Below are 20,708 nucleotides of genomic sequence, written 5' to 3' on the forward strand. Positions count from 1 at the left end.
GGCCAATAGGGACATAACTTGGGAGCTAAGTTTAGAAGTCTCCTATGTTTATGGCCAATTCTTATTCTCAAGTGAATAGTATTCTAAGGAATTGATGGTTATATTTAGTTAGGCTCTTCTCTCTTATATGCTTTCTAGCACGAGGCAGAGTAACAAGTTGAAATAAAATGGAAAAACAGTGTCTAGATATATATGTGTCAATTAACATTGATATTAAGAGTCTGTTTGGTTACGTTACTTTTATCTTTTAAAAAGCATATTTTTACTTTGAAATGTTAAATATTGATTGAAAATTTTTTATTTAACAAAACTAACCTTTTGAATATACATTTAACAACCTATTAAAAGTAAATTTGAAAACTTGCAAGGAGGAAGCTTTTGAAACATAGCTTTTGAAATGTTAATGACATAACACATGTGGGATATAATGGGTGGTTCACGTGGCTTTTAAATTTATATGTAGAAAAGAAAAATAATTCTAAATGAAAAGGAGCTGCTTTGAATTACTAATTTTTTAAAGAATTTAATAAAAAATGTTTGTAAAAATTACTTTTGCATATATATAAAAATTAATTGGCAAAATTTTTGTGATGAATTTCGAATATAGTTATAAAATAATAAAAATAATAATCTTTTTCAATATATCTAACTTTATATTATTATTATTATTATTTAAGATATTAAATTTTATATTATTTAACATTTTTATCACATTTTTTAAATTATATTATATAACAAAAAAAATTATAAACTATCATAAATTAATATCATTTTTGGTAATTGTATATTCAAAAATATATTTTATCATCATAATCTAAATAATTTTTATTTTACCAAACTGACTTTTGAAAAAATGTATTCAAATATAAATTTTATTACAACAATTAAATTTTACTAAATTGACTTTTATCAAATAAATTTTTTATAAATTAACTTTTGATAAATTGAAAATCAAACACACGCTAAATATTTATTTATATTAAGTCAATTTATTTATAAATATTAAGCAGTGCAACTCATTTTTTTGAAAAGATATAAGCATACCATTTCTAAATAGTGTACTAGAAAAGGATAGCATGGTAAAATAAAAATGATGCACCATCCATTCCAAAAATAGCAATTTTATTTAATTTTCAATAAGAATATTGACTTCTTTCTTATTACAATGAAACTGTACATAAGACCGAGAAATATTAAATTTAATCGTTCATCCACTAAAAGATAGTACAAGGCATTTTGTCCTTATAAATTGAATTAGAATGATCAAGAATAGGAAAATCCCTCCTGCTAGAGGAGGATGTTCGAAATCCCTTTCTAAAAGTGTGTGACCTGAGTTTCAGCTTATCTTTTCTATTAGCTCAACAGGAGCCCAACTAGAAGGTTTTATTGATTGTTGACATTGAATTTTTTTTATTTTTTTAAAGATGGAAGGGTTAAAAAAAAACAAAAAACAAAAACAAAAGGGAAGGGTTTCTATTCTATTGGCATTGACTGCTTCATTCATTTTAGCTGAATTTGGAGCACACAGGTACCATTAAATACTGGTAGAAGGAAACCACTTGGCCACATCTAAAGCTAATAAAGGTGTATGGATTAAAATTTTCAAGATTGAATTTTTTCATAAACTGAAGTTTTATCTCAAAAAATAAACTAAAGTTTACAAATTGAAATTAGAATAAAAATCAGTTATTGTAACATTATTTATGTTTGAATATTTTTTAAAATTAATTTAACATGATTTATATTTAAATACTTTTTTAACATAATTTGCATTTTAATAAATATGCACAAAAGCTAAAAGCTCAAAGATTCAGTTTCTTACCTAACCTTTTGAGTCAAAAGTCATTATGCATTTTTTTTTTTCTAAATGAGAATAAAATAATTTAACCCCAGTTTTCAGATCCAAACTTCAGCTTAGGCCACCCAAATTGAGGCTTTGGTTTAACCTAAACACACCATAAGTGGTGTGTACGTGAGTGAGTAGTCGTGGAAACCATTTGATTTGCACTGAGCGCAGCCACCGGCTATAACATTAATTCATCATTTTCTATGGTCGTATGTGGCAGCAAACATTCAGGCTTTAAGCATTCCAGCCAGAAAGTCTCTAGCTGACTTTTTAGTTTCTCACACAAATCCAATCCTTAGCCTGTTTGTTTTCCACATGACAAGCTAGGGCTGGCTAATCATGTAACCAAGAAGAGCCTTTCCATAGAATTTTGTAATCGGGTGAATAGTTTATGGATGTTGGACATTAAAAGCTTGTTTAGTTTCTGTTTTTTTTTTTGTTTTCAAAATCTATTTTGGGATATAGTTTTTCAAAATAAAACAAAAAAAATCTATTTAGCTGTGTTAATTTAAAAATAATTTTAAAATTAAAAAATTCGACTGATAATAATAATCACTGACAGTTAATGACAGTAATTTATGATAATTATTGGTCAAGGTAATTGTAACTTTTAATAATTAAATATAATGCATTTTGAAATTAAGAAAAATAAAATGAAATCAACTTTAAAATGTTTCAATGTTTTTTTTTAAAAAAATATGAAAACAATTTTGAAAATAATTAGATTAAAAAACTTATCCAAACAAGTTTTTAAATTTTTTTATTTTTCAAAATAAAATACTGTTTTTAAAAATAGAAACCAAACAAGCACTCAAATTAATCTCAAATCCAAATGAAACCTCATTTGTATAGTCCAATTAAGTACTAGTTGCTACAACATTGCAAAATATGGTGAAGCCACAACTATGAGGTTGATCACTACTGCAGACCAACAGTTTGGATCACTGTGTATGAGGTTATACACGTGCATATACACATACACGCCCCTTCAGGCATGTCAAAGTTTTGAAGATCCACTAATACCATGGGGATTATCAAAGGTCCATCAAGCTCCTATGTTCATGGTTTGTGCAGAAGATTGTTGTGATTTCTAGCATTAAACATGAGTTAGTGTACTGATATGACCAAAATCTTCTTGCTAGTTTGTTTTTTTAATCTTTTCTACCATCCCAATTCGAATAAATTTATCAATGGTATGAATACAAGTTGGAAATTCATTTCAATCACCTTATCTATGTGTAAACCTGCTGCAACTTGAATCTTGTGAAGCGCAACTTTTAGGCCTCTTACGCACAATACACAGACCATTTGCACTCTATGAACCCATCACCACCAAAGGGTATATATGGTGAACAATCTCTATCGACAATTTTACTACAGTGAACCAATCACCAATGGTATAACCCCAAAAATAATGGCAACTATATTGGTTGCTCGTGTACAAGTGTTATCAAACACCATTCGGAGTGGGGAAATGTGAAAAGTAAAATAAAAATTATTTTTATTCGTTTCATGTTAACAGATGACACTTAGGGAGGCTCGCAGAAGCTTAGTTAATATACGAGCTGATGTCATTCCATGACAAGCAGCACTTGATCTTCTTATGCTGAGGAATGTGAAACTTCGGTTCTCTCGGTTTAGTTGGATGCTTCATTGACCTTGTAGGCAAAAACCAAGACATGAATTAGACAAATGGTTACAAGGTAAACGAAAAAAGAAGACAGGTTTAATTATTCTGCAAATGAGAAAAATACAAGGCCAGCATGAATAAGATGGAAGGATTAAGCCCAAACAAAGTCCAAGGATGCCTCTAAATATACCAGCAACCAAAAAAAAAAACGAAAAGATCATTGTTACCTCATGGGTATAAATGGTCTGTCAAAATAAGGCATAGGTTGTGCTTTTGGAATCAGTTCCTTTCTAAGCCTTCTGACTTCTTCCTCTTCCGCTAACTATATCACGGAGAAAAAGATGACAAAACTATGAGCATACTTGAAACTTCAAAGTAAAAGGAGGAAAGAAAATGATGAAGAAATCAGAAATTGAATCATTCAAGAAAATACAACCTTTTGTTGTCTCTCCCTTTCCATCTTGTATTGCTCGATTATACTCATCTTTTCTGCCACCTACATATCGTACAATCATCATGATTTTCAGGCTAAAATGATGTTTGAAAGTTGAAAAAGAAGGAGAAGGCTTAAAAAAGAAAAGATAAGGTTTAATCAGATGAAAGTGAAGGCACCTGGTGGTCAAAGACAGCTCGGTCAATAGCCCTCAAATCGCTATGAAGCTTCAGATCAATAGGCCTAGTACTTTCCTTCACTTGAGGCTTTACCAAGCACTAAAACAAATTGAAAGCAACCTCATCAGCGACGCTTGAATCCAATCAAGCTTTATACTAAAACTCACAAAGTAACAAACGTTGACTTATACCTCTGGTTCATCTGTTGTCCAAGGAAGGCCTTGTGCAATAGGTATCCTTTGCTTTTCTTCTTCGGTCATCATCTCTTGCACCTTCTTCATAAAATCTTCCTCTTTCAACTTTCCCCTTTGCTGCAGTAATAGCGTTCCGTTATTAACAATCCAAAGTCAAGAAAAAAATTGTTTAGACAACGCAATCCTATTGGGAAAAAAAAAAGCAGATACAACAATTTTTAGAAGTCCCACGATGGATCACCAAAAAAGAAGCGCTGGGACATTCACCCGAATAAAAAAAAAAAGGAAAAAGGACACTATCATGATTGTAAATACAGGGGGAAAAAAAAAAGAGTGAGAAGCTAGAGAGATCCCGTCTTAACTAAATATTACTTTGTTGTGCCTAAATTATTTGAACAGCATAATTTCATATTTATAATTATAATGTTTTAAAATATAAAAGCGAAAGATTATTGGAATATAGTAATGCTCGTATTGTATTTGTTGGTAGAAAATCTCTCATGTATTTTTATAGTTTTAGAAATGTAAAGTGCCATATGCCCCCTCAATGATTCATTTATTCTATTCCACAAATTACCTCTGTTCTTAGCTTGAATGGTTTTTGGCTTGTGACTCTTAGCTGCTTCTTTTTCCACCTTCTTCTTCCTAAAGTGTTGGATGATGATTCCAAACTCTGAAATTCATTCATCAATGTTTCAAAACAAATCAGTGGGATAGGATTGTTAACCAATCTGTGTCTATTGCTCACATGAAGTGACTAAAATCTTACATTTCTGCGGCTCCTTCGACCTCCAGAAGAAGTTCTGCTCGATATACTGCAGATTGAGAATAGATAATAACAAGCATTAACACAAAAATGTTTAGCAGTATACTTGATACTTCAAAAACAAAATGATATCATTATTAAATACTACATATAAGATTGTATTTAAATATTAAATGTTTAGTTGAATCGCAGTCTTTATATAGTTGGCAGCTTTTTTCCCCCTGGCTGTACACATGCTTTGTAGGTTAATACTAAAAGAATGCACAAAACTTTTTCACTAACCTTCCACGGCTACTATCCCAGGAAGAAGAAGCCGAAATTTGGGGACCCAAGCCAAGATTCTCGGACGTCAAAATCAACTGAGATGGGCAGAATGAAGAAGAATCCTCAATTTCACTGGGAGGTTGTAATCCAGGCAATGCCCATTTCATCGCCTTCTTAGTTTCCTCTGGTTGCTTCTCTTCCTCCTCCTGATCTGAGCCTTTCGACATAGGTATAGACCGAATCTTCTCGAACGCCTTCACCAAATGCATTACTCTTCCAGATCCACTCTCAGGAACACTGTTCCTTGCATCTTCCAGCAACTTGTCCCTCCTCCGTTTCACTGTCGAACTTCCAATTTGATTTGGCGACTGTGTCTCGTCGCCGTCAGCTTTTTCCCATTGACAAGCCTCTGTTTTCCCTTCATACTCATCATCTTCAATTCGAAGGTCTTGGATCATCAAACTCATTTCTATTACCTTGTCAAGTTCACTCTCTGCCCTATCATCGGTCCGATCCTGATCTCCAGGATTCTTAAAGAATTCTTCCTGTGACGCCCTGAGATTCTCGTATGCCACACAAAGACACTTCTTAGAATTCCCTTCGGATTTAACTTTGCACTTGCACGTAACCATGGAACTTTCATCCTCTTTCTTCGGATTCTTCTTCGCGACCACGAACTTCCTCTGCCGAATCTTGTGCTGCGGCGAATAGATTATTGGACTAGGGTTTTTCGATGCTGATTTGTGAGACTTAGCCGATTTTAAAACTGGAGATTTTGAGATATTCGGATTGGTATTCTCAGAAGAATCTTGATTCTTTGACCGAGAGCCATGAGATGCTTTCACTGGAGTGATGCTCCTGCTTGCCAACTCCATTGGAAATCCACTGGATAGCGCGAAAAGGCTCTTTGGTAAGGGGAAGAACAGGGAGAGAGAAGGAGAGATTTCTCTTTGTTTCGATGGAAAACTGAACAAGGGATCGAGTAAAAGGGGAAGTGGAAAATGGGAACGTTAAGCAGTGAGTGTGAGACGCTCTCTGTAACGGCTAGTATTCGTGGGTCAGGTCGGAGAAAGCATAGGCTTGTTATTCATTTGAACAGCTATTTGGATCGTGGGCCGTTGGATTAGCTGCCTGGAGCCTGACGACGTCGATGGGGCTAAACAAGCAAATATTAAAATTCAAAGAAGTTAATTGAAAAAATAATTTAAAACAAAACATTTTAAGTTAATTCAATTCCCACTTATCACTTCTTTATTTTCATTTGTCTGGGCCTAATCCAATTTCCATCCTACTGCCCTCTCTTTCATCTTCAAACCAGTGTTTTGGGTTATGAAAAAAAATGGCGTGTTCATTATATTTATTTATATAAAAAACCAGGTGAAATAAACAAATTTTTAATTCCAAAAGCTAATCTAAAATTCCATTATAGATTCAAAAGTTTGTTTTATTTTATATTTTACATAAGTTCTATATGGTTAAAGAGGCACTTGAGTTTTGCTGTGTTTCCTAGGCCTTATTAGTTTAATTTTATTAAAAGTCCAAGCCTAGATTAGTTTGTCTTGTTTTAAAATCAGGACAACTTGCCTTTACCTTTTCCATCCAAAATCAAGTTAAGAGTCTATTTGGTTTTTGTTCGCATTTTTTATTTTTAAAAATTATTGTATAATATAAATTTTAAAATTATTTTTAAAACAAAGCAAAAAAAATGTAATAATCTTAAAAATAAAATATATATATATATATAATAGTAGTAGTAATTAAAAAAAATCTGTGGTTAGTATTTTGTAATTTTATCAAATAAGTTTGGTCTTTTCCTGTAATTTTTTCCATTATCTTTTATTTAAGTCTTCTTCTTCCTTGTTGGTAAACAGAAACATAAAAGAGTGAATAAAAATAGAGTAGAGCAGACGAGTGCGAGAGAGAAAGAGAATTCTCTAAGCTTCCACCGACCTTTGCTCTTCGTTCTTCTTCCTCCATTGTTCATCTCCATCGGGTCCTTTGTTTCTTTGGCTCTTCCTTTCTTTTTCTTCTCCACTTGCTAGTATGTTACAGCACCAAAAAAAAAATAAAAACGAAAAAAAACCACACACTGTTGCTGAAAACTTGAGGGAACCGTGATCTCCTCCCTCCCTTCTTTCCGTGCATGAACGTGAGTAGTGGATTTGTCATTATTGGAGGTTTGCTTGATGATTTCTTTCTCTTATTCTCTATGCTGTTAATGTCTTCTTCTATTCTCTATTCTACCATGCTAAATTAGCTAATTGAATTTTTCACTCTCATCTCTGTGCTGCTGGTATATATACTAAATAGTGATATTTCTCTTGCTTTAGATGTTAAGTTTTAAACTCTTTTCTTGTCCTTTTGATTTAGAGCTGTACAATTAAGGGATAGTTGTTTCTTTAGTTAATATTAAAATTGAAGTCTTGAATTTTGTTGCTGAACAAGGAAATTATGATATGGGTGTGCATTATAATAATTATGTTAATACAATGGCAAAGGATGATTTAAAACATAATTAGGATTATATAATATAACAATACCATTAGTTTGGCTAAGAATAAAAATGGAGAAATTAGGAGGCATAAAAGTGGACATATGAAAAATTGATTCAAATTGTAGAAAGAGATATTAAAGTTTTATTATATCTAATAGGGGTTTTAGAAGAGGAGAAGCTAAATTGAAGTTGAGAAAAGAGAATTTTTAGAACTTGGCAGCATACCAGGTAAATAAATAACGTTCCTTAATATATAAAAGCAATGATCTTTCTTTTACCTTATTTAATTACCTTAATTGTTTTGAATTGATTTTTATTTTATTTTATTTGTATCTTAAGATTTAGTTCATTCATATGTAATTAGTTTGATTATGACTCAACTTTAATCATGTAAATATTTTCATAGTATTTCATTTTTAAAATGTATATATATATATATATATATATTTATGTGTGTGTGTGTGTGTGTATATATCATACATGCATGGATCAGATAAATTACTATCAACAGATTGTTTATATCTTCCAAATTAAAGAACAATTTAAATTACAAGAGTTTATAGATTCCATGCATGCCAGAAATGTTTTATGGGACTGAATACAGAACACTGTTTGATAACGACAGTATCATTAGCCATTGGCACGCCACGGCATACCTAGCTAGCATGTACATTGGAGGTGCTAACCCCGTGTGTCAGCCAACACACGTGGAACGAAGGGTGTAATTTTATGGACATAATCCACGCCTGTTTTTTTTTCTTGACTTCTAGCCACGTCAGATGTTACTTACCTTCATGGATTATGTGTCCACACCTATTATTTATTCTGTTGAGGTCCTAACAGAAAATAAGTTTTCCAAAGTCATATTCTTACTTTTAAGAATTGTATTTTGTGATTTATTTTATATAGAAAGTCATATTTCTAAATGGTTGTTCACGATTCTTTATTTTCCCTTTCTATTTTATTCACTCAATTATTAAGATTAAATTATATTATTATTTTCTAATACCTTTTGTAATTAGATTAGTCTTTTGTTTCCTATTATACATTTATAATTATCATTTTTGTTTAATATTATTATTATTTGGGAACGTTATTTACTGAAAGAATTTTTAGGTATTCAGATAGTAGAAGTGAACTGCTCTTCATTTGATCTCGTGGGACCCCTTGAAACAAGAAGTATTTTGTTGCTCCGTCCAATTATGGATTAATGTAAATATTTAAGTATTCTAGTTTTGTTCTAGATTCACTCCATGAATCTTATAGGTAGGATCCTTAATTGAATTATTTTGGGATTGTACATATATACTGTATTGGAGTAGAACTTTGAATGCTGTATGAGTATTCTTTTGGTAGGTTGTAAAGATTTCGGGTAGTCCAACTTACAGGAGAAACTCTGCCAAAATTTTTACAAGAAGTTAAATATTTTGTTAATATTAGTAGTTATTTAATACAAACGACGATTATACAATGAGTTTGGGTAATTAATATGTTAGACAATATATGGGTTTAGGCTTATGAAATATGAGTTTCTTGTATTCCAACTAGTTACACTTTAAAAATTCAGGGTGTGACAAAAAATCTATTTGATTATATTAATTTAAAAACACTTTTAAAATTAAAAAAGTTGGTCAATAGTGATAGTTACTAGCTGTTAATAGTAATGGCTTATGTTAATTATTAGTCAAAATAACTGTAATTTTCAATAATTAAATGTAATATGTTTTAAAAATAAAAAAATACAATGAAAATAGTTTTAAAATGTTTCATTTTTTTAAAATAAAAAAAGAAAAATTATGGAAACAATTGAATTCAAAAACACTTATTCAAGTAAGTTTTTATTTTTTTTTCAAAATGTTTTTTAAAATAGGAACCCAATAGGCTCTAATTAATCGAATTTTAATTAGAATTTAGGGAGTCTCTTTGAAAACATATGATAGAATCTATAGAGTTTCATTTATAGAATAATGTAAACTATATTGAAACATACTCAAAAGTGGAAAGTAAAAATAGCATGGAAAAGAATTACATAGAAATAGTCTGAAATTGTTAAAATGATTTACAGATTTGGAGATAGAATTCTTCTAAGAAACACCAAGGTGAATATGAATGAAATTCATGAAAGCAATTAGAGATTGGGAAAAAAAAAAAACACAGAGAGCTGTGATATGAATATTACTTCCTCTGATTCTATTTATAAGGTAGAGAAAATTTTTTTTTAAATTCTATTTATAAGTCACGTTATTAAATTTTTATAATAAATTTGTTTTCTTACCTTTCATTGAATATTTAAAAGAAAAAATATATTATTGAAGTATGTATATTTAATAGAAATAAAGTTGATAACTTAGTAAATTTTAAGACAGAATTAATGAGTTTTAATATTTTTTTAATACTGATAAAATATGTTAAAAGTGACTTATAAAAAGAGTAAAAAAAAAAAAAGCAAAAGCAACCACTATTAACCCAACTAAAAGCAAAAGGCGATAAGACAAAAATTATAATTGTACTAATTACAAGTACTGCCTTGGGTAGAAGTTAACTTTACCTCACAAAGTTCCCTTAAAATTAATTCGATCACGTTTCTAGTATCTCAAGTTGACTGTTGGCAGGAAATCAATAACCTGAACAAAAGATAAACATGATAAATATGTTGAGTGATGTTCTTGCTTCAAGAGATTAAAACTTCTCAATATAGTCCTTCATACAAGGAAAGGAATTTTTCGAGCGTGCAAAAGCAATAATCTAGACACCTCAAGCTAAGAGGTTGGTCTCACAATTCAAAAACAAATTTCAGTCAATAAATGAAATTCATGTCATTGAAATGACAAAAAATAAAGAAAGCAACATGTAAAATGGCAAAACATCCAAATCAGAAACAAAAGGGGCAAAGCAGCACTTTTTTTTGGGGGGGGGGGTGAGTAGCAAAAGTATATCATCATTTTATTGTCACGGAAACGCACAAGAGTGAGAAAAAGGAAAAACACTGATCCCCAAAAATACATTATGTTTGTAAATCAAAAAATAAATGAAATATTATTGTTTATTGAAGGGCCAAACCGGGTGGTGACCACTTTGATCTGCAGTCAAATGCTCTACCACTGACCTATAGACTCATATCAAAGAAAAGATACATTAATATTTATTTAACAAAAATTTGTAGAAAATAGCACAACTTAAACTCTCCAGTTCCTACGCGAGTTTAATAATATCTTAACCTCAAGTCTCCGTTGTAGTCGTTGATAATCTCGTAGCATAGTTGTCAATGGCTCAACAATTAACGTATACATGCCCACAGTAACCGGACAATAATTGCATGCGCTCATTGGAAATATATGCCGATACACCAACGCTGCAAATCATACAGTTTTCCTCATTACATCCACATTTGGTTTCATAAGAAAGTTAGACGAGATATCATTGCCGTATAGTCATAGAAGGAGGCATATGAGAATGATAAAAGGGAGGCATCGACTTCACAGGACCTATTCTACAGTTGCAAGGACGGTTTCAGAAATTCCACCTTCATCCACCACCAAGAGTCTACAAAAGGGCAATCAATACGTTCAGCTCATTCGTGCATGCAAAGACTTGAAGCTTCTGTTTCAAATCCATGGTTGTTTGATCGTGTCAGGCCTCCAACACGATCATTCCATTATTGCCCATATAATTAATGCTTACCCTTTATTTCGTCAATGTGGTTTGGCTCGAATAACATTTGATTATGCGGCAAACCCAACTACGATTCTGTGGAATTCAATTATTAGAGCTTATTCTAAGTCCAACCAATTCCAAGAAGCAATAAAAATGTATCATAACATGTTAGAAAGGGGTCTCGAACCAGACAAATATACATTTACCTTTGTTTTGAGAGCTTGTACTGGTGCTCTAGACTTCCACGAGGGTGTTGCAGTTCACCAGGAAATAGCTTCTAAGCAGTTAGAATGTGATGTCTTCATTGGGACCGGTCTGGTTGATATGTACTGTAAATTGGGTGACTTGGATAGTGCAAGAAAGATATTTGATAAAATGCCCAAGAAGGATATTACATCTTGGAATGCAATGATTGCAGGCTTATCGCAGAGCTCAAATCTTTGTCAAGCACTGGAAATATTCCGGAGTATGCAAATGGAGGGGTTGGAGCCCGACTCAGTAAGCCTCTTGAACCTGGCCCCTGCTGTTTCTAAACTAGCGGATGTCGATGCTTGCAAGTCTATTCATGCTTATGTGATTAGGAGATCTATGTTTGGTTCTGTTTCTAACTCATTGATTGATATGTACTCTAAATGTGGTGAAGTGAATGTTTCTCGTCGGATTTTTGATCAGATGCAGGTTCAGGATGATGTTTCATGGGCAACAATGATGGCTGGATATGTGTACAACGGTTATTTCCTTGAGGTTCTTCAATTGCTAGATAAAATGAACCAAAAAAATACTAAGATGAATAAAGTGGCAATTGTTAGTGCTCTCTTGGCAGCTGCAGAGATGAGAGACATAGAAAAAGGAAAGGAGGTCCATGACTATGCTTTACACCAAGGGGTCATTTCAGATATCACTGTTGCTACTCCTATTGTGAGCATGTATGCAAAATGCGGAGAGTTGAAGAAAGCTAAAACAGTGTTTCTGAGTCTACGTGGAAGAGATTTAGTTGCTTGGTCTTCTTTTTTATCAGCTGTTGTCCAAGCGGGGTACCCCACTGAAGCATTGCGTATATTTCAAGCGATGCAGCATGAAGGATTCAAACCAGATCATGTGACTCTGACAAGTGTTATTTCTGCGTGTGCGGAAATATCATATCTCAGATTTGGTAAGAGCTTACACTCTTTTGCTGTTAAAGCTGATATGGATTCCGATATCTCAACAGTGACAACCCTTATCTCAATGTACGCTAGATGTGAATCATTTACTTATGCCATGACTTTATTCTACAAAATGGATTATAAAGATGTAGTGACATGGAATACTATAATTAATGGATTTACCAGACATGGTGACCCATGTGATGCACTGCAAATGTTCCGTAGATTACAGTTAAGTGGGACTCAACCAAATGGGGGAACAATAGTAGGTTTGGTTTCAGCTTGCACTCTCATAGTTGACCAAGATCTAGGCAAATGTTTCCACGGGATAACCGAAAAGAGTGGATTTGACTCTGACACTCATGTTAAAGTTGCTCTAATGGACATGTATGCCAAATGTGGCAGCATTTGCTCAGCTGAGACCTTGTTTTACTCAACCAAGCCTCTGCAGGATGTGGTATCTTGGAATGTGATGATTGCAGGCTACCTGCATAATAGATGTGTCAATGAAGCAATTTCCACTTTCAATCACATGAAGTTAGAAAATGTCAAAACCAGTTTGGTCACTTTTGTCACCATCCTTCCAGCTGTGTCATCTTTTTCAATGTTAAGAGAAGGCATGGCTATTCATGCCTGCATAATCCGAATGGGATTTATGTCCAATATTCTTGCCGGTAATAGTCTAATTGATATGTATGCTAAATGTGGGCAGCTCATTTATTCTGAGAAGTGTTTTCACGAGATGGAAAACAAAGACATTGTTTCATGGAATTCAATGCTTTCAGGTTATGCAATGCATGGGCAAGCTGACAGTGCTATTGCTCTTTTTTCACTCATGAAAGAGACATGCGTCCAAGTTGACTCTGTTTCCTTCATCAGTGTATTATCTGCATGCAGACATGCTGGATTAATTCAAGAAGCAATGGACATTTTCCAAACCATGTGTGAGAAGCACCATCTTGAACCAAATATGGAACACTATGCTTGCATGGTTGATCTTTTGGGCCGAGCTGGTTTATTTGATGAAGTATTGAGTTTAATTAAAAAAATGCCAACAGAACCTAATGCAGAAGTGTGGGGTGCTCTTCTGGGAGCATGTAAAATGCATTCCAATGTGACATTGGGAGAGGTTGCTCTCAGGCGCCTCCTTAGTCTTGAACCCAGAAACCCAGTTCATTTTGTAGTTTTGTCAGATATATATGCTCAATGCGGTAGGTGGACTGACGCAAGAATGACAAGGTCAAATATGATTGACTATGGGCTACAGAAAAGTCCAGGATGTAGTTGGTTTGAACTGCATAAACTAGGTCCTTTCCTTTCTGACAAGTAAGGAGAACCACCCACAGTTTGAAGGACTGAGTGAGCATGCAGACATCACAGAACAGCTTAATTAGAAATGGAGAAAATAGTCACGTGCTGGAGTTATTTTGTGCTGTGTAAGATGCCGATGAAGAAGACAAGGAACCTTTTCTTTAGAATCAAAGGAAAAGTTTTGCAATATATTTTGCTCAATAAGGCCCGTTCAAAGGAAATAAAGAGGATAACAATGCTGCTTGAACCAGAAAGTTCCACTCTTTTTGCAAAATGATGTTGTTTCATGATTGACACGGTTGAGTTCCTCGGAAGATAAAGGGCTTTGAAGACCATTTTGCAGATAACTTGATTCTGGTTTTGAACACTTGTTCCCTTAGAATCTAATTGATCAGATCTATCTCTCTTTGATTTGTTATTGAAATTAATTAAGCTTTTGTTTTGAATTTGTGCTTTAATATATTTGCGTAGTAGCAGTTTGCTCATTTTTTTTTGATTTTCAGGGAAGTCAATCACCAATGGCAGTTGAAGGAAATGAATACCAAGAAACCAGAGGCTGAATATTGGTCCGTTGTTGAAATTGTAGAATATAAATGTCTTGTGAGTCTTCTCCTTGAACTTTTAACGATGAGATTTATTTTGATTTATGCTTCTTCAAGTTTTTAGTTATACAGATTCATATTTATTTAGAAATTGAAACTATTTTCATTCGAGTTTGAGTGACAAAGCTAAAACAGCACTCTGACATTTAAATTTTTATTGGAACTGACCAAATTAGACCCATTGAAGACAAAATAAACTTAAAAAAGAAGTAACATGAATCCTTTTATTCATCTTTAAATTGATTAGTTAATTGTTGCTTGGCAAATAAAAATTTAGATGTGTTGGATTTCAAAAACTTGTTAAAGCTAGGACAAGCCTCATATTTCAAAAAGTATTTATAAAGATACTTGTAAATTAAAACATTGTCTCTAACCCAATTTAGGCTGAGAGATAAGAGAAAATGTTTACCAACGAGATACTTAAAAACAAGTAAGAAAGAGGATTGAATAAAAGAACTCCCTACAATTGGCAGTTTTAGATGAGTTGATATCAACGGTAAGTCATTATTTTGATGAATTGTGTCTTCGGAGAGAAGAAGATCATGTGAATTTGATAGAGCCCCTCACTGTTTTACTAAGACATATCAAAGGAAGTCAAAGGGGAAGAATGACTCTAGTAGAATCATGACGATTGGTCCAGAGGCTTATCCTTCAGTCTCTAGCCGTAAGGAACAGTAGCATGTGATCTTTTGCCATAAGATCTTTTGGGAGGTATGGGCTAAGGGGAAAGCCATGCTGTCCATGCTGTGTGTTATATTTTATCTTTTTGCTTGTATTAAGGGGGTATCTTTTGTAAGAGAATGGAGAGGAGAGACTGGCCTCTTGAATGCCAGAAGGAGTGAACCCTCTTGTGAGGTTTGAGTTTGTAATATTGTTACTTTTGTGATCATTCAAGGGAGATAGGGTTTTGGCCAGAATCAGAGGAAGACTTGTAACTCTGATTCGCTTTCTCTTAATTTATTAATATCAAAACTTCAGCATTTTCTCCTCATTTATTATTATTACTGTCTTTATTGCTGTTTCTGTGGAGATATTGGTTTGGGTCTTATTAGAATTCTTACTAGATTTTGTTGTGGAAAACCCATTTTTTGAAGAATAAGCTTACAGTAAAATCATCAAAACAGAATTTCTCCCTTTTGGCAGGGTAGCAGAAAGAGTTTTACTTGCTGGTAACCAACCAACAGAGATGTGACTTGTTTCTGTTTCTAATTTTCAACGCGCAATACATACAATATTAACTTTTGTGCTTTAAGGCCTCCAGGATTGAGCCCTGAGCTTTGAAGCAAATTGAAAAAGCCACTTACAGACACTTTTATGCTTATTCATTCTAACGTTTGCATCCATTGTCTTACTGCAGTTTCCGGTGTAAAGTTAGCCAATGGCTATTCTTCAAATACCGTCATTACTTCTCCAAGAAAACAAGTTATCTCCACGCAACTTTGTTTCTTAAGGCTTTTGCTCAATGTGGAATATTTCTCACTGTTGGCTCCCGGAAGCCTTGTCTTGGTTCTAATGTGACTGATCATCATCTTAACAAGCTTTTCGCCTCATCAACTCGTAAATCAGATATGAGTTTCTCTTTAGCTGGATTCCTGTTTTTTCTCAGCTTGTGAGAGACATTAGCAACTATTTCCTTTTTCAGGTATTTGGGAATTTGTGGTCATTGCCTGATCGGTGTCTTAGTCACTTCTAAATTTCAATAACTTATTAATGGGCTATTTGTTTGGTATTTGCTGTTATTAATTCATTATGATAAGGCAATTGCTCAGAGCAATAACAATACAGAAAATTCGGGTGGATAGATCCAAAGTCCTAACCAGGGAGATAACGCATGGCTTCTTATTATTTTTTTGGTTCGCTGCTGACCTCAGGGACTTCTCGTCTGATCGTCTCTCTTGTATCAGTCATTATTTTGATTCCATCATGCAGTTCTTTTTTTTTTAATCAGTTTAGGTTAAAACTTAAAACAACCCCCAAAAAATTATAGGGGGAAAAAAGGAAAAGGAACCTGACACAAACGATCAGGGAAATAGTGCAGCTCAATACCACTAACTTTTTTTTTTTTAACCAAAACAAATTTACTATTAACGTTTAAGAAGTTATGTTAATTGTGGATGGAAATAGTGCAAGCATTGCCATCAAACTAAAAGTGGTCCTGTATATTACATAAAATTTGAAAATTGATATATATTGCAACTTATATAAATTTATGTTATTTATATTGAGATATTGATTTAGAATTTAGTAAAGTCAAGAATAATAGCCAGGCTTTTTAGATTACTTGCTTAATCATTTTATTGGATTTTAAAAATTGAAGTTTTTTAATATAAAAGATTTTTTGAATCTAGCTTATATAAGCTTGAAAAAACAAGTTTTGTTTTGAAATAGAAATTTTTAATCTTTCAAATTTGCCCCATTTTTAATTTGGTTTATTAAGTTTAATTTTTATTAATTTAATCTCTTAAATTTATTTCAATTATCAATTTAATTTTTATTGTTTAAAGAAATAAAATTGTAAAATCTAATGTCATGGATAATGAAAAAAGAAATGTAATTATTTAAGTTAAAAAAATAAACTCAGAAACTTTAAAGAATATTTGATAAAAAAAGAAACTTTAAAAAATAAAAAACAAAGTAAAGAATTTAATTAATAAAAATTAAAATTTTTTATGGTTAAGTTGTTCTTATTTTAATTTTAACTACATAAATATGTCAAGTCATCAATATATTTTTTAAGAGATTAAAAAATATTTATATCTTTGAATTAAAATATTCTAGAGTATGTGTTTATTCTCTTTAATCTTATATATAAGGGTAGGGAAAAATTTTTTTTTATCTTATTTATAAGTTATATTATTAAATTTTTATTATAAATTTTTTTTACTTCTCATTAAATAGTGAAGAGAAAAAAAAATATTATTAAAGTATTTATAAATAAAGGTAAAATTGAAAACTTTTAAAATTTTTAAATAAAATTAATAATTTTCAAAATTTTTCTTTATTTCAATAAAATGTATTAAAAATAATTTATAAATAACATGGGAGGGAGTGTCCTGTAAATCTGGTGCCAGGGTAGTTGTTTGTTTAACTGTTTAAGCCATCTTATTATTTGCCCAAAAATATTGTCCCCGAACAGTCTGCATCCACCGAGAGCCGAGAGAGGAAGACGCCTATCAAAGCTGAGCTGCGAAGAGTCCATTTTGATCGTCTCTCTCGGTGTCTGACCTCTTTTCCTGCCGCCCACTACGATATGCTATTCCTAATATTTCAGTTGTAGTTCTTGGAAAATATTTTCAAATCTTGTAAACACATTGGGAGAAATCGATCGAACAAACTTGATAACCGAAGAACTATTAAGTGTAAGCTCCAATTGAGCTGATTGATTTAAGAATTTGGAGTTTCCACTTGAGACCAGAAACTCTACTGACATGAGGGTAAACTTTGTCAACAAATAACAAAAGATGATGGGCGCGGCTGTATGGCTTGTAAACTCATTTGCTCGTCTTGCTTCACCTCCAAAATCCAGAAGTTTACAGCTTTTCCGATTCCCGCGTCCTTGGTCTTCAATTTGTTTAAGTATTATACTTGTTCATCGCCTCTTGGCCTTGATAATTGCGTTGAGGTCGATGACCTCTCCCAGTTGTACTACTCAAACTCGTTCCTCGCATCCATTATTGATAATTCTATCCACAAGGGACACCTGAATCAAGTCCACGGCCAGTTGGTTGTCTCTGGATTGCAACATAATGGGTTTCTCATGACCAAACTGGTTAATAGAAGCTCAAATATTGGACAAATTGGTTATGCATGTAAGCTGTTCGATAAATTTTGTAACCCTAATGTGTTTATGTGGAATGCTATTATTAGGGCTTATTCGAAGCACAAAATGTTTCAGGATGCCATAGTAATGTATAGATGGATGAGGTGGACGAGAGTAGATCCGGATTGTTATACTTTTCCTTATGTGCTAAAGGCTTGTACTGAATTGTCAGATTTTGGTTTGAGTAGGCTAATTCATGGTCAGATTTTCAGGCATGGGCTTGGGTTGGACGGTTTTGTGCAGAATGGCCTTGTAGCATTGTATGCCAAATGTGGTCACATTGATCGTGCAAGAGTGGTTTTTGATGGATTACATGATAGAACCATTGTTTCATGGACTTCCATTATTTCTGGGTATGCACAGAATGGGAAAGCTATGGAAGCATTGAGAATGTTCGATAAGTTGAGAAAAACTGGTCTGAGACCAGATTGGATTGCTCTGGTAAGCATTCTAAGGGCTTACTCTGATGTAGAAGACTTGGAGCAAGGAAAATCTATGCATGGTTGTGTCATCAAAATGGGTCTTCAGGATGAGCCTGATTTGCTTATCTCACTGACTGCTCTGTATGCAAAATGTGGGCAGGTGACAGTTGCAAGATATTTTTTTAATCAAATGGAGATGATACCGAATGTGATCATTTGGAATGCAATGATTTCAGGCTATGCAAAGAATGGTCATGGTGAGGAAGCATTACAGCTATTTCGTGATCTTATTGCAAGAAGTATTAAACCAGACTCTGTCACTGTGATGTCTACAGTCTTAGCTTGTGCTCAAGTCGGTTCCCTTGAATTGGCACAATGGATGGATGACTACGTCAGCAAGAGTGAACATAGAAGTGATGTTTTTGTTAACACAGCCCTCATTGATATGTATGCAAAATGTGGAAGTGTAGAATCTGCTCGTGGGGTATTTGATCGCATTTCTGATAAGGATGTTGTAGTATGGAGTGCCATGATCGTAGGATATGGATTACATGGTCGTGCTCAGGAGGCCATTGATCTTTGCCATGCAATGAAGCAAGCAGGCGTGTACCCAAATGATGTTACCTTCATTGGGCTTCTCACAGCATGCAATCATTCTGGCCTAGTAAAAGAGGGGTGGGAACTGTTCCATTGCATGAGAGACTATGGAATTGAGCCCCGCCATGAGCATTATGCTTGTGTAGTTGATCTCCTCGGACGTGCAGGTTATGTAGATCGAGCTTGTAATTTTATCTTGAAAATGCCTGTTGATCCTGGTGTAAGTGTGTGGGGTGCACTTCTTAGTGCTTGCAAGATCCATCGCCATGTGACCTTAGGAGAATATGCTGCAGAGAAACTATTCTCATTGGATCCATGCAATATAGGACACTATGTGCAACTCTCAAATCTCTATGCTTCCGCCCGGCTGTGGGATCATGTTGCAAATGTTCGTGTGCTAATGAGGGAAAAAGGTTTGAGCAAGGACCTAGGTTACAGTTTTATTGAAATCAATGGAAAGCTAGAAGTGTTTAGTGTAGGGGACAAATCGCATCCAAGAGCTGAGGAAATTTTTAATGAGCTTCAGAAGTTGGAGAGAAGACTGAAGGAAGTTGGATTCGTCCCACATACAGAATCAGTTTTGCATGATTTGAATTATGAAGAGAAGGAAGAGAATCTCTGTTATCATAGTGAGAGAATAGCAATAGCATACGGGCTCATTAGTACTGCTCCTGGAACTACACTTAGAATAACAAAGAACCTTCGAGCGTGTGTGAACTGTCATTCAGCGACAAAGCTTATATCAAAACTTGTCAACAGGGAGATAATTGTTAGGGATGCAAAGCGGTTTCATCATTTTAAGAATGGAACCTGTTCATGTGGAGACTATTGGTGAATGGCTTGATCTAGACCTATTTCCACATAGGTAGCTCAGGCTGATACTGTTCCTCACTCCATTCCATGCATTTGGTTGCACTGAAAATATAGGACCCCGAAAATTCATATTCTTGCAATGTCACCGTCCTTTGTGTTTACCTGAAAAATGATGTATCTTGGTTCTGTTTATGACAGGTTCCAAAGTGATTGAGAAAATGGACCTCAGGTTCCAGTTAATGTCATTTTTTGGTCTTCATTTCCCTTGATATTAACCTTGAATTGACTCTAATGGAGTTTGTTAGATCAAACCCAAACCTGTGAAGAGCACTATATGATTAAAGAAAAAGCTTAGATGTCATTTTGGTTGAGTAGCTGCTGTGGCCTCGGTGCTTGATAGATTAAACGATGTGTCTCATGTACCAGGTGAAACGAGAGAGAGAGAGAGAGATCGGTTGTGCTATTGACTTTATCATTAAAACTATCTCAGATGCTTTTGTTTTGGAATCTCTTTTACAAATTGCTCACCACACTTATA

The 20,708-nt window shown here is 33.6% G+C and overlaps 3 protein-coding genes across 6 annotated transcripts; 2 read left to right on the forward strand and 1 right to left on the reverse strand.

The window, feature by feature from the left end:
• Nucleotides 1-3,190: 3,190 nt before the first annotated feature.
• Nucleotides 3,191-6,381, reverse strand: LOC129288998 (microtubule-destabilizing protein 60-like). Its single transcript, XM_054925836.1, has 8 exons — nt 5,331-6,381; nt 5,052-5,097; nt 4,860-4,955; nt 4,280-4,399; nt 4,089-4,187; nt 3,913-3,972; nt 3,704-3,798; nt 3,191-3,504 (listed from the first exon to the last, which is right to left on the reverse strand). Exons 1-8 carry the CDS (start codon nt 6,185-6,187, stop codon nt 3,396-3,398), a joined length of 1,482 nt encoding a protein of 493 aa, XP_054781811.1. The 5' UTR covers nt 6,188-6,381; the 3' UTR covers nt 3,191-3,395.
• A 4,627-nt stretch (nt 6,382-11,008) lies between these two features.
• LOC129320940 (pentatricopeptide repeat-containing protein At2g39620-like) lies at nt 11,009-16,288 on the forward strand. 4 transcript variants are annotated; one of them, XR_008595862.1, is made up of 3 exons: nt 11,009-14,273; nt 14,420-14,516; nt 15,876-16,288. XR_008595862.1 is itself a non-coding variant. In XM_054966643.1 (2 exons), exons 1-2 carry the CDS (start codon nt 11,254-11,256, stop codon nt 13,933-13,935), a joined length of 1,905 nt encoding a protein of 634 aa, XP_054822618.1. In that variant the 5' UTR covers nt 11,009-11,253; the 3' UTR covers nt 13,936-15,854. The 4 variants fall into 4 exon arrangements, 2 of the variants coding, with proteins under 2 accessions (XP_054822618.1, XP_054822611.1); XR_008595861.1 differs by lacking the exon at nt 15,876-16,288 and having other exon boundaries at nt 14,420-15,854; XM_054966643.1 differs by lacking the exon at nt 15,876-16,288 and having other exon boundaries at nt 11,009-12,613; nt 13,391-15,854.
• Nucleotides 16,289-17,610: 1,322 nt separating this feature from the next.
• Nucleotides 17,611-20,708, forward strand: LOC129320956 (pentatricopeptide repeat-containing protein At3g12770). Its single transcript, XM_054966655.1, has one exon. It carries the CDS (start codon nt 17,997-17,999, stop codon nt 20,190-20,192), a length of 2,196 nt encoding a protein of 731 aa, XP_054822630.1. The 5' UTR covers nt 17,611-17,996; the 3' UTR covers nt 20,193-20,708.

Source organism: Prosopis cineraria, unplaced genomic scaffold (assembly GCF_029017545.1).
Source record: "Prosopis cineraria cultivar Desert tree isolate PC_DT_omini unplaced genomic scaffold, ASM2901754v1 PC1, whole genome shotgun sequence".
In the NCBI taxonomy this organism is placed as follows: domain Eukaryota; kingdom Viridiplantae; phylum Streptophyta; class Magnoliopsida; order Fabales; family Fabaceae; genus Prosopis; species Prosopis cineraria.